Consider the following 16,711-nt stretch of genomic DNA (forward strand, 5'->3'; position numbering starts at 1 on the left):
GAGATTTTCAGGTCGATTATCGGTCGGCTAGGACAATCCTGCTTTAGGTTGCAACAAATGGCTCAGATCCACAGAGGCTACCACAACCACCACCCAACCCAGCAAGTAGAAAAATGGATCCCCTTTTTGGGGTCCCTGGAAAATGTCAGCCCCCTTCAGGAGTTTCTGTTTTTTCTGAACATGCTGCAGGGTATTTTAAGTTCTTCCAAGTTCTGCTTGCAAATATGCTTCATGGCTGTTTCAAAATAAGCTGCCAAATTTGAGCACATACCAAGGAAAATAGAGATGGAAAACAATGATTGCTTAGGAGGGCAAGGAGGCTTCTGGACTTAAAAAAAAAACTTCCAGAAAGTTAACGAGCTGTGAGACAGATCTCTTGTCAACTTACAAATCCCCCTTGAAATGGCAAGGAGCCAAGACAAAAATGACCTTAAAAGATTTCTTGGCTGTCCTTCTCTGCAGCCTATATTTGGATTTCCTGGATTTCTCAATCAGAATAGAGCTGGAAGGGACCATGGAGGTCTTCTAGTCCAACCCTCTGCTAACAGGGACCCTATATCATTTTGGATAATGGCTGCCAGTCTCTTCTTAAAAACCTCCAGTGATGGAGCACCCACAACTTCTGGAAGTTGATATCAATCAATCAGAATGGAGCTGGAAGGGACCTTGGAGGTCTTCTAGTCCAGCTCCCTGCTCAAGCAGGAGACTCAATACCATTTCAGATAGATGGCTGTCTAGTCTCTTCTTAAAAGCCTCCAGTGATGGGTTCACCCACAACCTCTGGAGGCAACCCTGCTCCATTGATTAAAAGCATACTTGTGTGAATTTAACCACAGAATAGCAGAGCTGGAAGCAACCTCGGAGGCTTCTAATCCCAGCTCAAGCAGGAGGCCCTATAACATTTTGGACAATGACTGTCTAGTCTCTTCTTTAAAAACTCCAGCGATGGAGCATCTACAACTTTTGGAAGTTGATATCAATCAATCAGAATGGAGCTGGAAGGGACCTTGGAGGTCTTCTAGTCCAGCCCCCTGCTCAAGAGACCCTATACCATTTTACACAGGTGATTGTCCAGTCTCTTCTTAAAAACCTCCAGTGATGAAATAGCTACACCTTTGGAAGGCAACATCTGTTCCCCTCTCATTGTCCTCACTGTTAGGAAGTTTCTCCTTACTTCCAGGTTGCTTCTCTTCCTCATTAGTTTCCATCCATTGTTTCTTGTCTTGCCTTCTGATGCTTTGGAAAATAAATTGACCCCCTCCTCTCTTTTTTGGGTTCCACCACAAATCCGCGAAGCCCTTATCCGCGGAGACATAACGCGAAGACTAATTCGCGCCGTTCGAAGCACTAAGGAAAAACGCGACCCTACCGCGATGACATAATCGCGGAGGCAAATCTGCGCATTCCCAAGCACTCAGTACCCTAAACCTAAACCTAACCTAAACCTAAACCTAACCCTAAACCTAACCCTAAACCTAACCCTAAACCTAACCCTAAACCTAACCCTAACCCTAACCCTAACCCTAACCCTAACCGTAACGCTAAACCTAACCCTAACCCTAAACCTAACCCTAAACCTAACCCTAAACCTAACCCTAAACCTAACCCTAACCTAACCCTAAACCTAACCCTAAAACAAACCCTAAAACAAACCCCTAAACCTAATCCTAACTCTTACCTTAATTGAAATCGGCTTTCTGCCGCTGCCGTTTTAAAGCGCCCTTCTGTTGCCGCGCTGTTGTTGCGGTGGTGATGCACGGTGATGACGTCACGCTTTAGCGACGCGCTTATGTCTCCGCGGATAAGGGCTTTGCGGTTTTGTGGTGCCATGCTTTTTTGTGGCAGCCCCTCAAATACTGGTATACTACTATCATGACACCTCCAGTCTTTTCCAGACTAGCCAAACTCAAACCCTGCAACCATTCTTCGTATGTTTTAGTCTCCAGGCCGTAGTTGCTCTTCTCTCCACATTTTCCAAAGTCTCAACATCTTTGTTGTAATGTGGTGATCAAAGCTGGACGCAATCTTCCAGCTGTGGTTTTACTAAGGGTTTTTAATGGATGGAAAACCAGAGTATTCCAGCGGTGGCATTTTTATTCTCTGCTTAAACCAGCCCTTGGAACCACAACGCTGTGCCTGGAATTCTAAAACTCTGGAAAAAAATGCCTGCATTAGGTTATACTTCCATGTGTTTTATATCACTCCATCTCTCTGCTAAACATTCTGAAACTGAAGGCTTAATTTAAAGGAGACACTAAGGGCGAGATGCCCGAGTTTGCTTTTGGGAGGAAGACTGGGTGTGAACTCAGCCTAAGTGTTGTTTTAAAATCCAGTCCTGCTTAATGGGATCTCAAATTTATGGTCAAATTTTATTGGAATGTTGTGAAATAAGGGACTGGTGGGCTGAGTCCCTCGGAAAGTCATGTTTAGGTTTAAGAAAAGAAATTAGTAGCTGAGTTCATACATCTTGCACTAAGTTATCGTATGATTTCTTTGCTCCGATTTCAGCACATTGGACAAACTGAATCAATGGCGGTTTATGCAGTTATTATTTTTTGTTTTCTGTAGGTTATACATTTAGCCCCTGGCCTCTCAAAAGAGGCTTTAAAAGACCCTGAAATCTTGAGAACCTTCTGCTATTTGGGTGAACAACACTGAGTCAGATGGCCTGATATTCAGATGGACCATTTTCTCGGTCCCCAAAGAGATTCTAGAACAGTGTTTCTCAACCTTGACAACTTTAAGTCCTGTGGACTTCAACTTCCCCCTGGCTGGGGAATTCTGGGAGTTGAAGTCCACAGGACTTAAAGTTGTCAAGGTTGAGAAACCTGTTCTAGAACAATACCAACCATCATCCCACCCTGCGGTCTTTCCATCCCCAGACAAACCACAATTTGAAATCCGGGAGGGCTCTGCCAGTGAGTTAGACCAAGGTCTTGATCTATGGCATCTATTTCCGTTTGTTTTCTGTTTATCGGTGCATCCACGGAGAGCTATTGAGCAAGGAGTCAGACCGAAGCTAGGAACTTCATCAATCAGCGACAAAAAAGCTGGCGTATAATTGTATTGGAATTCTTGGCAGGTAGCTGTGTTGAGTCATATCCAGAAGTTTGAAAAACGACAGAGGAGGCTTTCAGGGAAGGCACAGAAGAATTCTGGATCCTTTTTTTTTTTTTTTTGCAAGGACGTTTTCCATTCATTTTGCATACCGAGATTTCTTTTCAAAAGCGGTGGCTTTCATTGAAAAGGCCCAGTGATCCAAATAATTACTGCATACAAAATAAAGTAGGCAGGCAATATTTAAGCAGGCGATATTCAGTGAGAAGTAGCCATCTAATTCCTCCCCCCCCCCCTTGAACAATCAGAGCAAAAGTGACCGGATGACGGACAAGCATGTGACAGTCAGTTTAGCATTGCCTTTTTATTTTTAATGTTTAAAAATAGGTTGCAGGATTATGTCTGTTGCTGTCTGCCTTCTTTGCGCAGACATGAGCCGAGAAAATTCCCAAGGAATTTGCTTGGGTAGTTGGAGAGATATCTCGACGGCTTCTTCAGAATTGTTGAATCTGTATGAATTTGTTCATTTCATCCAGTGCCAATCTAGCAGAGTGGAGCGGTGGCCTAGAGGTGGAGCTCTTGCCTTACAAACAGGAGGCTGGGCACAATGAGAATACATCTGCTAAACAAAGCTCTGTATTGGGAACAGGAAGGGCATCCGGCCATTCAAACACTCTGCTAGCTCTATTCAGTTGCCCAGACTCCACCCTGCAAAGGATAAGGGATCGTTAAAAAGATTATGATTGTGTACATAATATTATGTATATGTACTGTATATATGTGTTATATGTACTGTATATGTGGTGTGTGGTGTGTGTGTGTGGTGTGTGTGTGTATTCGTATTCATATTATTATATTATATTTATATTATATTTATATTTATATTTTTTATATTTATTATTTATATTTATTTAATTTATATTTATATTTATATTTATATTATATTATATTATATTTATATTTATTTATTTATATTATTTATTTTATATTATATTATTTATATTATATTTAATTTTTATATTATATTTATTTATTTATATTTATATTATTTATTTTATATGGAGTGGTTGATGGCCTAGAGGTGGAATTCTCACCTCACAATCAGGAGGCTGTGAGTTCGATCCTAGGTAGGGGCAGATATTTCTCTCTCTGGGCACACTGAGAATATATCTGCTGAACAAAACTCTACCCTGGTGACAGGAAAGGCATCTGGCCATTCAAACGATCTGCTAGCTCCATTCAGTTGCCCAGACTCTGGCCCGCAAGTGGTTATGGGGTCGTTACATGATGATGATGAGTCCAGTGGCAATCTCAATGCTCTACATGAGGAAGGAGACACAAGCAGCACCTCCTCTAAAGGTCCCAGCTTAGTTTAGGAGTACACAAATACTGGCTTCTCCCAAAACGATCTACCAATGTTCAAAACCTTTGCTTTTCAGAAGACACTTACGCTTCGGAAGAGATCATAGACCAACAGCCCATCTTGCTCAAAGTGATGGATACAGCCGATCAGGTATGTCAATGAATGCTCAACCATCCAGGCCCAAAGCATCTTTTAAAGGGTTAGAGCAGGGCAAGCGAACCACATTTGTTAATCGGAGATGTTTTATTACTCATCCAAGGAACTTCATCATTCAAGCAATTTTTTTTTTAAAAAAAGTTACTTGAATGAGTAACGAAACATCTCAGATTCACAAACTTTGGTACCCCTTGCCATGATTTTAACTTTTTAAGAAGCTGATCACAATAGCAGTAGAACAAAATACTGTTGAACAACTTGCAATGAAATCTCGGTGTTTCCAAATACTGTCTTACCACAAATGGAAGGAGTAGGTAACATTTACCAGCTATAAATGAGAAGAAACTCATTCAAGAGCCCCTCCTATCAGTAGGGCATAGTTTAGGCAAATCTAATCAATTCTCCTGGTGTTTCATTTTGGTTAGATCCTTACTGCTTTGGGAAAATAAAATGTAAGAGCAAGAGCACTTATATACCACTTCACAATGCTTTACAGCCCTCTCAGTTTACAGAGTCAGCCTATTGGCCCCAACAATCTGGGTCCTCATTTTACTCACCTCAGGAGGATGGAAGGCTGAGTCAACCTTGAGCTGGTCAGGATCAAACTGCTGGCAGTTGGCAGAGTTAGCCTGCAATACTGCATTCTAACCACTGTGCCACTACAGTCCATCCTTCCTTCTTCCTTCCTTCCTTCCTTCCTTCCTTCCTTCCTTCCTTCCTTCCTCCCTCCCTCCCTCCTCCCTCTTTCTCACTTCCTTCTTTAGCACTTAGCAATAGTACTTAGACTTATATACCACTTCATAGTGCTTTTGCAGTCCTCTCTAAGCGGTTTAAAGAGTCAGCCTCTTGCCCCCAACAATTTGGGTCCTCATTTTACCCACCTCGGAAGGATGGATGGTTGGTCAGGATCGAACCCCTGGCAGTTGGCAGAGTTAGCTTTAAATACTGCCTTCTAACCACTGGAAAGGAGGTAAGGAAGGAAAGAAGGAAAGAAGGAGAAGAGGGAAGGAAGGAAAGAAGGGAGGAAGGAAGGAAGGAGGGAGGAAGGGAGGTAGGGAAGGGAGGAAGATAGCAATAGCACTTAGACTTATATACCACTTCACAGTGCTTTACAGCCCTCTCGAAGCAGTTTACAGAGTCAGCCTCTTGCCCCCAACAATCTGGGTCCTCATTTTACCCACCTCGGAAGGATGGAAGGCTGAGTCAACTTTGAGCCTGGTGAGATTTGAACTGCTAAATTGCAGGCAGCCAGCAGTCAGCAGAAGTAGCCTGCAGTACTGCACTCTAACCACTCGGCTCATAAGGTGGTCTTGTTCACCTCATTTAAGGTGGTCTTGTTCACCCTCTGTCTCCAGAGATTTTGGGCTACAGTCCCACCCACTTTAGTGATTTTATGCACATTTGGAAGACACCAGATTGAGACTCATTAAAATTAACCAGGAAGCTCATGAATAATAAGTCTACATCATCAAAATAAAGATGATTTACAGTCCCCGTCCCCCCATGTCATAGAGGTCTTGCTGAAATACAACACTTCAAACAAACATGAAGTCCCAGGTGTCGGAATATATTGGATCGATATTACAGGGACGACTTACAACAGTTCACTTTAGTGACCATTCGAAGTGACAACAGCACTGAAAATATGTGACTTATGGTGACTTTTCACAGTTAGGACCATTAAAGCATCCCCATGGTCACATGGCTTATATTCGGATGCTTGGCAACGGACCCAAATTTACGACGGTTGCAATGTCCCAGGGTCAAGTGATCCCCTTTGCCAAGTCAAGGGGGAAGCTAGTAACAACCATGTTACTAATTGAACAACTGCAGGGATTCCATTAACAAACGTGGCAGGAAAAGTCGTAAAAGGGGCCAAAATGAATTACAATCTCATTCAGTTGTGGTCGTAGATTGAGACCTACCTGCAATGCCTTTTTCCTTCGTGTGGCCTGCCCTTCTCCCAAAATTTGAATTTGGAGTCATCATAAATGTCAACAGGAATAGCCTGGCTCATACATGTGCTAAGCCATGGGTGATGGCCTAAACCACAATGGCTGAGCTCATGCCACAGGCTAAGCCAAAATCAGTTAAACCCTTTGCAACTTAGCAGCACAATATGGGAACTGTTCAGTGGTGGGTTGGTAACCATTTTGCTACTGGTTCGCTCGTGCACGCACCCACCCTCGCATGCGCAATGCTTCTGCACATGCGCAGAAGTGTCCAGGTGGATGCGCAGAGCCTCCCTCTGCCACAACTACCAGTTCAGCCAAACCAGCAGCAATCCACCTCTGGAACTGTTCCCCTTGAGTTTCTTGGTTATGAGCAACTTTAAGTCCTCAAAATTTCATGGAGCACAACACTTATTTATTTATTTATTTAGCATCCGGCAGCACAAAACGTACAAGTAGTTGTGATTCAGTGATCTGTATCTACCTCACCTTCTTTGCAAATTGCCTGAGAGTTTTGCAAACTTGATGTATATAAGGTCAAATATATGCAGTTTTGTAGAAAGGGGCCAGATTTCATGAGGTTTTGTCCCAAAGGCACCAAGTGCCAAAAGCTGCAAGTAGTGATGGGATCCAAAAGTCCATCTCTGAATGGTGTCTTCTTTCTCATGTGACTTTGGCAATGCAAGGAACAAGACTTAATTGTCTTATTTTTATATTATTTGCTTCCCCCCCCCCCCCTCTCCAGATCAGCTTACCTAAAATAAGCCCTGCATTCTTCTTTGGAGTTTGTTAGTTTCATGTTTCTTCTGCTATGTTCTAGAATATTTCTCAGGATAGTTTTAAAAGGACAGAGTCAAATCAACGGAATAGTGTTTCGTTTGAAATTGAAAAGAAAGCTTCTTTCATTGAAAATTAAAGCAGGATTGCAGCTTAAAAGGTTAAAAGCCAGAGGAAGACATGAGATTCTCCCCTCTTATTGGAAGATCAAAATGCACTGATTTGAGATAAGTTGGAAAGTTATGTGTGACCTGAGGCAACCGTCTTCTCTCCTTTCATCAAAACTCACAATGGCTTCTTAATGTAGTTCCAAGAGCTGCGTCCAACTGCTTTGGATCCAAAGGGGCTTTGGAACAAAAGATGCCTGGAGATAGGGCCTTCTTCAGCCTTGCTACATTTCTCCCCTGGTTTCATTTTACCTTCATTCCTGCCAAGATGGATATGTTTGTTTGCTGCCTAGATGATGTTGTGGCCCATCAGCGGAACTGGCAGCAGATTCAGACAGTGAGGAGGTTGGGGAGGAACATGGGCCAGTCCTGGAGTCTGGGGAAGGCTTTGATGAGGGCTCTGTGTCGGAGGCAGAGAGGGGGACAGGGCCATCTGACAGTTATTAGCTGCCTTCAGAGTCAGGCATCAGTGAGGCAGACAAACAGCTGGAGCCTGTTCCCAGTGTATGCATGTGCAGAGTTGCCAGGCGAAGGGAACAGCTAAAGAACAGGGGTCGACTTGGGAGTAAGGCCACAGGTGGACGATGAATGGCCCCTCCCAGAGGAAATAAAAGAGGAGCAAAAGAGGAGTGGAGTTTGCAGGAGACAATTAGTTTGCTTCATTGGTTCGTGACTCCCCGAGATTCCTTGCCACGTTTTGCAGATATCGGCCTGGCAGCTCTCCCCAGATAAGGTCTGTGACTATAAATCCTCTCTTGAAAGATTTTGCCAGATGTGAATGAGCAGAATTCACAGTCAATTAATAAAGGAGTTTTTGTCGGGACAAGGAGTTTGCTTCAGGCTCTTGGGAAGCCTCGGTCAGAACAGATGAATGTGTAGTTTGCTGTTAGATGAGAGAGATGTTGGGCCTTCTAACCAATTCCCACATGCTTCTCTGTCAGGACATACCAGTGGGCTGTGAGAGGTATCTGAACTGGGCCAATGCCTTTCTAGTAGTCTACAGCATTGACAACCGGAAGAGCTTTGAAGGATGTCAGCGGTACCTGGATCTCATTGCTCTCCACTTGAAGAACACGTTCCATGAATCTCCAGTTCTCCTGATAGGGAACAAGCTGGATATGGAACAGTACAGGTAAGAAGATTAAGAGCTCGGCCCAAGGAGGGGATGAATGGATTCCTATCATTGGGGAAAGGGAGCATCCTGTAGGAGAAGAGGAGGCAGAGCTGCAGAGGGATGGAGTTAAGCATCATCAGCTTTGAATCATTACATCGCCACAAACAGTCCAATTCCAATCCCTCTTGAATTCCTTTGACCCTTATCTGGCGGCAATTTAGTACCGAACTTGAGTTCATTAGAACAAGGTTAGGTGCAAATGATCGGGACCATATTGTGCTTGTTAGTTGCGAAGTGATGTCCGACCCATCACGACCCCATGGACAACATTCTTCCAGGCCTTCCTGTCCTCTACCATCCTCTGGAGTCCATTTAAGCTCACACCGATTGCTTCAGTGACTTCATCCAGATACTTCATTCTCTGTCGTCCCTTTCTTCTTTTGCTCCCCAATCATTCCCAGTATTAGGCTCTTCTCCAGGGAGTCCTTCCTTCCTAATGAGAAGGAAGGACTCGAGATCATATGTTAAGTTGCAATTCAGACATTTAATCGCTCAAGCCTGAATACAAGAATCTAGCCAACTAAAGTCCTGTATTAAATTGGCACCCGATAATGGTCAACAGAATTCAAGAGGAGTTGGAATTAAACCATTTATGGGAATGTAACAACTCTAAGCCTATAACATGCTTAACCCCACCTCCCCAACTCTGTCTGCCCTTTTCCTACACATCCCTTGCCTTCCTAGCTTTGTCTGATCACCCAGAAGCATCAAGAGGGGACAATTTATCGCTGGTCACCCTTTCCTGTCTCTAGGTTTCTTCTCAGCACAAGAATCCAAGTTGACATGCATTGCTGGATTCTAAAACTATTTCCCAAATGGGTACGGGGGTTGTGTCAGAAGGGATAGAAGACAGATTTCAAGGGGAGAGGAGAAGGAGGAGTAAACAAACAAGGGAGGAAAGGAAGCAAAGCTGTCCGTTCCAGTTTTGAGTTCTCCTCCTGGATTGCTCTTCAACCTCTTGGTAAGAAACAATTTTGTTTTGGCCACTTCAATCCCTTTCTCAGCTCACATGGCGTTGTTGACTGAGCAAGTAGCTGTGATCAGAGTGTACCCACAGGGTCAATAAAGTCCATATTCTGGCTGCAACTAACCTATAAAAGCCCTGATGCTTTTTACATATGTTGTAAAATAATGTCGATGCTGTGGGCAGTTGCAGGCTGCCATTTTAACCTTCCTTGATCGCGCACCTTACACAGTAAAACCTGGTTGGGGTCCTGCATCGTACTGAGCTACAAAACCAAATCAAAACAATACCAGTTGTATTCCTAAGTGTCAGAGCAATGTGACCTGCTCAAACTCGTTTTGTGGCCTGGTGGTTGCCTGCCCCTCCAGCAGCCAATCAGATGAGGAGGAGTGGAGGTCAGTATCAGTATCAAGCAGGGGTGGGTTTCTCACCCCGTTCCAACTGGTTTGGTTGGAACAGGGCCAGTGGCATCCTCCAGCTGCTCCTGGAGGATTGCGCAGGCGCTGTATGCGTCCTGCGCATGCGTAGAAGCGCAGAACCCGTCAAAACCGGGTAAGGACCGCGGGTGGGCGGGCGCACCCTTTGCCGTTCCCGGAAGTTACTTACTTCCGGGTTCGCCGACCAACCGGTTCGCAGGGACCGCCGCGAACCGGTTGAAACCCACCCCTGTTATCAAGGCAACCTGAGAGCTTTGAGGAGGGAGAGGGAATGGAGGTCTCAGAGAGAGACAGACAGATAGACAAGAGACAGAGAGAGACAGAGGCAGAGCCTGGGCTGGCCATCAGCCCTCAGACGGAGAGTCAACAGCCCCCAGGTCTGGAGGTGGCTGATGAGAAACAGCTTACTTCAGTGCCTGACACACTGATGTGCAGAAGGCAGAGGAGAGGAGAGTAATGGAAATCTATGGGCTGATCCTTGGGACGGAAGAGCCACCACTGCTAGCGAAGCCCCACCCTAGCTCTGGGGATAAAAGGCAGGGGGCAGAGATGAATAGATGTGGCAGACAACTATTCATCTCCTGGATGGACGGACTTGTTAGCTTGCTGTGAGGGGGCTGCTGGCGCTCCTAATAAAGGAATAAATTGATTGAATTCAGAGGTTTTGTCATGTTTAGGTAGCTTCCATAGCCATTGATACACCCCTTCTCCTCTCTTGGAAGCTCTCCCACTCCTAATCTCTTAAGAGTAATTTCTGCCCCTAGGAACTGTCTTTGACCACAGATGTCCCCAATCTGGCTCCTTCCAGACTCTATGGGGGACTTCAATTCCCATAATTCTCAGCCAGCATGGGGAAAAAAAGAGATAGAGAGGTGGCTGTAATAAATACAACAACTCTACTTCATTGGACTAAGTTATTTCTTGACACCGGACTATTACTTCGGTGTGTCAGATGAACTAAAAATAAATAAATAGGTAGAAATAGGGAATTCAAGCCAGGATCTTGCTACCCTTGTAAATCTAATCTCTTTTGGAATCTTCTGTGATGGTTCGTGCTTATAGCAGCTCTCTTTATTTTCGTATTCTGTTTCATTGCTTTAATCTTCTTACCGCTCGATTGGAACGTAAGCCTCTCAAAGTCGTGCCGGATTGGAGTGTCCTCTAAACCCCAGTAACTACACACGCACAGGCTGCTATAAGGCGATCCCGGTGTGCCTTGGGCTCACCAGACCCAAATTGGCTGACCAATGCATGGCTCAGAGCTGTAGAGCAGTGTTTTTCAACCTTGGCAACTTGAAGATGTCCGGACTTCAACTCCCAGAATTCCCCAGCCAGCGAATGCTGGCTGGGAATTCTGGGAGTTGAAGTCCGGACATCTTCTAGTTGCCAAGGTTGAAAAACACTGCTGTAGAGGAATGTATTCCTTTAAAAGTCCTGTATTGGCTTGCTTGCTTGGGAAGAGCAAATGTCAGCAATAGCAAAGCCTGTAGAGATTCTCAGCCATCCAGGTCAAGGTTGCCCCAAAGTTGCTTTTACTGGATGCAACTGGATTTTCTTGGTTTTTTTTTCTTTCGAAGACATTTCTCCTCTCATCCAAGAAGCTTCTTCAGCTCTGACTGGAGGGTGGGGAAATGGAAGGATTGATATTCCTTGCAGACAGCTGGTCATTTGCATCCTTTTAGAGAGTCCTTGAGGCCACTTGGAGGTTTATCTGTGTCCTCAGGGTCACCTGAGTGGTGCTCCTGGTTCCTGTAGTATGCAATTCTCGCCCCCCCCCCCACACCATTCCTACTCCCACACCATTCCAAGGATCTTCATCCCAAACTGTATAGCTAAAGGTCTGTAGAGATTCCCAGTCATTCAGGTCAGGGGGGTCCCAAAGGTGCTTTTTCAAGAGGCCACTGGACTTCCTTGTTTTTTTCTTTCGAAGACGTTTTCTTCTCATCCAAGAAGCTTCTTCAGCTCTGACAGGATAGTGGGGAAATGGAAGGATTGATATTCCTTGCAGACAGCTGGTCATTTGCATCCTTTTAGAGAGTCATTGAGGCCACTTGGGTTTTTTTCTTTGTTTGTTTGTTTGTTTGTTTGTTTGTTTATTATATTTTATGCCGCCCTTTCCCCCCGAAGGGGACTCAGGGCGGCTCACAACTCAAATCAGGGAAGGGGATACAGACAAAAAATTAAAAAAACAAAACATAACAATGCATAATTTAAAACACACACAGTCATACCATTCGAGACAGGGGCAACAGCTCTTTAGCCCCAGGCCTGTCGGAACAGCCAGGTTTTAAGGGCTTTGCGGAAGGCCTGGAGGGTGGTGAGGGTTCGAATCTCCACAGGGAGTTCGTTCCAGAGGGTCGGAGCAGCCACAGAGAAGGCTCTCCTCCGGGTAGTCGCCAGTCGACACTGGCCGGCGGATGGAATTCGGAGGAAGCCTAATCTGTGGGATCTAATCGGTCTAGTGGAGGTGATTGGCAGCAGGTGGTCTCTCTTGTCCTGAGGGTCACCTGAGGGGTGCTCCTGGTTTCTGTAGTCTGCATTTTTCTCTGGAAATCCATTCCTCCTCCCACACCATTCGAAGAGTCTTCATCCCAAATTGTATAGCTAAAAGTCTGTAGAGATTCTCAGCCCTCCAGGTCATGGTTGTCCCAAAAGTGCTTTTTTTTCCAGGAGGCAACTGCACTTTCTTGCTTTTTTTCTTTTGAAGACATTTTGCTTCCCATTCAAGAAGCTTCTTCGGGAATATAAACCTCGCAAGGAATACACAGTAAATCCTTCTGTTCCCCACCATCCAGTCAGAGCTGAAGAAGCTTCTTGGATGGGAAGCAAAACGTCTTTGAAAGAAAAAAAAAAACAAGCAAGTCCAGTTGCCTCCTAAAAACAAGCACCTTTGGGTTAGCAACAGCACTTAAACTTATACGAACAGTCCTTGACTTACAACAGTTCATTTAGTGCTGTTCAGACTTACAAGGGCACTGGAAAAAAAGGGAGTTGTGTCCATTTTTCAAACTTACGACAGTTGCAGCCTCCTTTTGGTGACGTGATTCACATTTGGATGCTTGACGACTGGTTCATATTTGTGACGGTTGCAGTGTCCTGTGTCACTTGATCCTGTTTTTATGACCTTCTGACCAGCAAAGTTCACGGAGAAGCCCAATTCACTTAACAACTGTGCTACTAAGATAACATTCTGAAGTGGGATCGTGCCGTTTCATTTCATGCCAGCCACAGAAGCACAGGCTCAAGGATTATGCATGGGAAGGCAACCCCCCAAATCCAGGCTTCCTATCGACCAAAGATAAGCTGGGCATTGCTTAAACCAGGGATGGCGAACCTTTTTTAAAGGCGTGCCAAAATTGTGTGTGTGCTATCTGGGGCCATAGGAGGCCGTTTTCACCCTCCAAAGGCTTCAGGAAAACCTCCGGAGCTTGGGGAGGGCGAAAAACGGGCCCAAGCCAACCGGAATTTTGTTTCTGAACTTCCATTTGGCCCGTTGGCCTGTTTTTTGCCCTACCCAGGCTCCAAAGGCTTTCTTGAAGCCTGGAGAGGGCGAAAACAGCCTCCCCTGGCCCTCCCGAAGGCCGAAAATCAGCTGGCTGGCACACAGATGACAGCTTGCATGCCAGCAAATATGGCTCCATGTGTCACCTGTGGCACAGGTGCCATAGGTTTGCCATCACGGGCTTAAACTATAACTTAATTTTCTAGTGTTTTGCATCTGAAAGAAAGAGTGACTTGTGGCCATTTTTCAATGGTGGTGAAAAATGGCTGACGACTTCCAAGCAGTGGATGAATGCTGGAAGGAACCTTGGAGGTCTTCTAGCCCAGTCCCCTGCTCAAGCAGAACCTATACCATTTCACATAAGTGACTGTCTAGACTAGTGATGGTTAACCCTTTTGGCACCGAGTGCTGAAACTGGAGCGTGTGCCAGAAGCCGAAAGAAGCAGCTGGCCAATGCCCATGTGTGGGCTGGAAACCGGAAGGGCAGCTGGAAGTGGCGTGCATGCCCAGAGAGGCTTCTGCATGCCACCTCTGGCACGTGTGCCATAGGTTCCCCATCACAGATCTGGACTCTTCTTAAAAACATCCAGTGATGGAGTTCCCACAATGTCAGGAGGCAATGGCTCTCTTTATGGAGCACTCACATCTGGCAACTAATGGACATGGGCCAGTTCTTGTGTTGTCTCTTTTCTTTTAAAATTTTCTTCTTCTTAACATACAGTACATATAATCCAAAGTATACCATTACATCTTAACAAACATTTTTTCTTTAAATATTCAATATTATATCAGTTCCTCTTACCATCAAGCCACAACAACTATCACTTGCTCTTCTGCTTTCCATACACCATATCATAGTCTATTTCATCTTCGACCTATCTCCTCTCCCTCTCTCCTCCTCCCTACCTCTTTTCTTCTCTCTGCCATCTCTCTCCTCTACTTTCCCTTGCTCTCTCCCTCTCCTGTCCCCTCTTTCCACTCCTTCCTTCTCTCCTACTCTTTTCCTCCTTCTACTACTCTCTCTCCTCTCTCCCTCTTTCTCTCTCTTTTTCTCCCTTCCACTCTCTAATTTGCCTGGTCAGCATCTGAGCAAGCTCCATTTAATATTGGTAGTATTCATAATTGTACTCCAGAAAAGATTTTTCATATTGCTAATTTTGCATACCTTCTCCTTTTAAAACTAAACCTATATACAAGTTTCATTTGTGAGTTGGATTCAGGTTTCCAGCTATGCTCATAATACTATTACATAGTATCACACGCCCATACTTTTTAAGTGTCTTGTTATAATTGTAATTATATTGTCAGGTTTCTTAAAAATGCCCTAATGGATTCATGAGTATCGAGCCAAGTTTCGATACAAAACTAGACATTTATTAGGAGCACCATTAGGCAAGGCCTTTTCACAGTCAGATCTAAGCTTCGTTTGAGTTGTAGCTGAACTTTACCCCTGTTCCTTCCCTCCCCTCAGTCTGTATCATAAATCACATTGCCCAATGAGGTGCACCCCCCCAAGCCTACTGCAGTAATCTGAAATCCAACTTTAGCCAAAAGTATGTGTGGAATGCGCTCCCCCCCTTCTCTCACTATGGCAACTTTAGGAGTTGACATATATACTGTTAGGCATATTTCCATGTTCCTCCTCCATTTTCTTCCCCCTTAGTATCTTTTCCAATTCATACTTTTCTTATTTGTAACCCAATAGAGTATTGTATCTTTTCATGTGGGATGTTCTCTCCTGGTTTCTTCTCCCAGACAGGTCACCAAAGCCGAAGGGATGTCTCTTGCCACCAAGTATGGCTCCTCCTTCCATGAAGTCTCGGCGTGCCTGGATTTTGAGTCCGTGCAGCGCATTTTCCACGAGGCGGTACGGGAAGTGAGGCGAGAGATGGACAGACCCCTGGCAGTCCGGCCCTTGTTCATCATCGAGGAGAAGCCCTCGGCCCACCTGGTCCCAACTGCCACCATCGCCTCCACCTTCAACTCCCTCTCCACTGTCAACTACAAAGAGGTCCCTTCAGTTGCCCGGGCCAAGCTGGTCACGGTCAAATCCTCAAGAGCTCAAAGCAAGAGGAAGGCCCCAGCGTTGACGTTGCTGAAGGGCTTTAAGATATTCTAAGCAGGGATGCCGCAGGGTAGACTCCAAAGTAGAACACAGCTGTTGGAGGGTTGGGTTGAATCCCCAAGCAAGGATTGAGTCATTTCGCATATCCGTCTCTTGGCCTTTCCTGCAGTCCAAGCGTCCGTCTAAGAATGCAAAGGAGCATTTTGGGGAAAGGCCATGAACTGACAGTGTGGACAAACTATGGGTGAAGCCACCAGGTGGGGAAGGTGGTTATAACCCTTTTTCTTGGTCATAAACACGTGGAGGACTCTACCATGGGCTGCTTGAGCAATCGATGGAGGAATCCCACGGAAAGAGTTTGCTCTTAGGACTGAATAGAGATTTGGGAAGCCAGAGAGGCTTCGACCAGCCAAAGAAATGACTCTACAAGGAGAAGACATACAGAACATAGACTAACAGAATTGGGAGGGTCTTAGTCCAACCCCCTGCTAGAGCAGGAGAAGACCCTAGACCATCTCAGACAAATGGTTGTCCAATCTCTTCTTGAAAACCTCCAGGAATGGAGCACCTACAACTTCCAGTGGCAAGCCGTTCCACTGATTAATCGTTCTGTCAGGAAATTTATCCTTAGTTCTAGGTTTCTTCTCTCCTTGATTAGTTTCCATCCATTGCTTCTTGTCCTGCCTTGTTTTGGAATTCTGGACATTTGAAAATTTGGACATTCATACCCACCCCATGTTTTCCATGTCCCTTAGTGGTTAAGAAAAACCACACTCCACGTCACGATTTCATCAACATTCCTTTCTGAACGCCTAAGTTCTCTTCCCTCAATAAGAGAAAGATGGTTGGAAAAACAAAAACCACAGAACTGTTCAGCCAGTGGAAGAAATAATAACATGCGGCCCTTCTATTTCCCCCCTGTGTTTGGAGGAACAGTTTGTAAAAAATAAAACAAAGGCAGGACAGAGGCAGAAAAGCACAAAATGGACAAATGGACCCACAAGCCTAAGCAAAGCGCATTGATGTGCCAGGGAATATATGACTGTGAGAACCAATCATGGGTTTTGATGATCCCTTTTGCACTGACAAAATGCAGA

General features: G+C 45.0%; 1 protein-coding gene across 1 annotated transcript; it reads left to right on the forward strand.

Annotated features, from left to right (window-relative positions):
- Positions 1 to 4,328: 4,328 nt before the first annotated feature.
- Positions 4,329 to 16,093, forward strand: LOC116519323 (ras-like protein family member 12). Its single transcript, XM_032233162.1, has 4 exons — positions 4,329 to 4,416; positions 4,497 to 4,570; positions 8,414 to 8,604; positions 15,305 to 16,093. Exons 1-4 carry the CDS (start codon positions 4,329 to 4,331, stop codon positions 15,666 to 15,668), a joined length of 717 nt encoding a protein of 238 aa, XP_032089053.1. The 3' UTR covers positions 15,669 to 16,093.
- The last annotated feature ends 618 nt before the right edge of the window (positions 16,094 to 16,711 follow it).

Source organism: Thamnophis elegans, chromosome 16 (assembly GCF_009769535.1).
Source record: "Thamnophis elegans isolate rThaEle1 chromosome 16, rThaEle1.pri, whole genome shotgun sequence".
NCBI lineage: Eukaryota > Metazoa > Chordata > Lepidosauria > Squamata > Colubridae > Thamnophis > Thamnophis elegans.

What these genes read in the sequence shown, in the direction of transcription:
- LOC116519323 (XM_032233162.1), top strand. Translation starts at nt 4,329, where the DNA reads ATGGGGTCGTTACATGATGATGATGAGTCCAGTGGCAATCTCAATGCT. An exon ending in TGATGGATACAGCCGATCAG is followed by an intron (nt 4,571 to 8,413) that starts GTATGTCAATGA and finishes CTTCTCTGTCAG; the next exon opens with GACATACCAGTGGGCTGTGA. An exon ending in CTGGATATGGAACAGTACAG is followed by an intron (nt 8,605 to 15,304) that starts GTAAGAAGATTA and finishes TTCTTCTCCCAG; the next exon opens with ACAGGTCACCAAAGCCGAAG.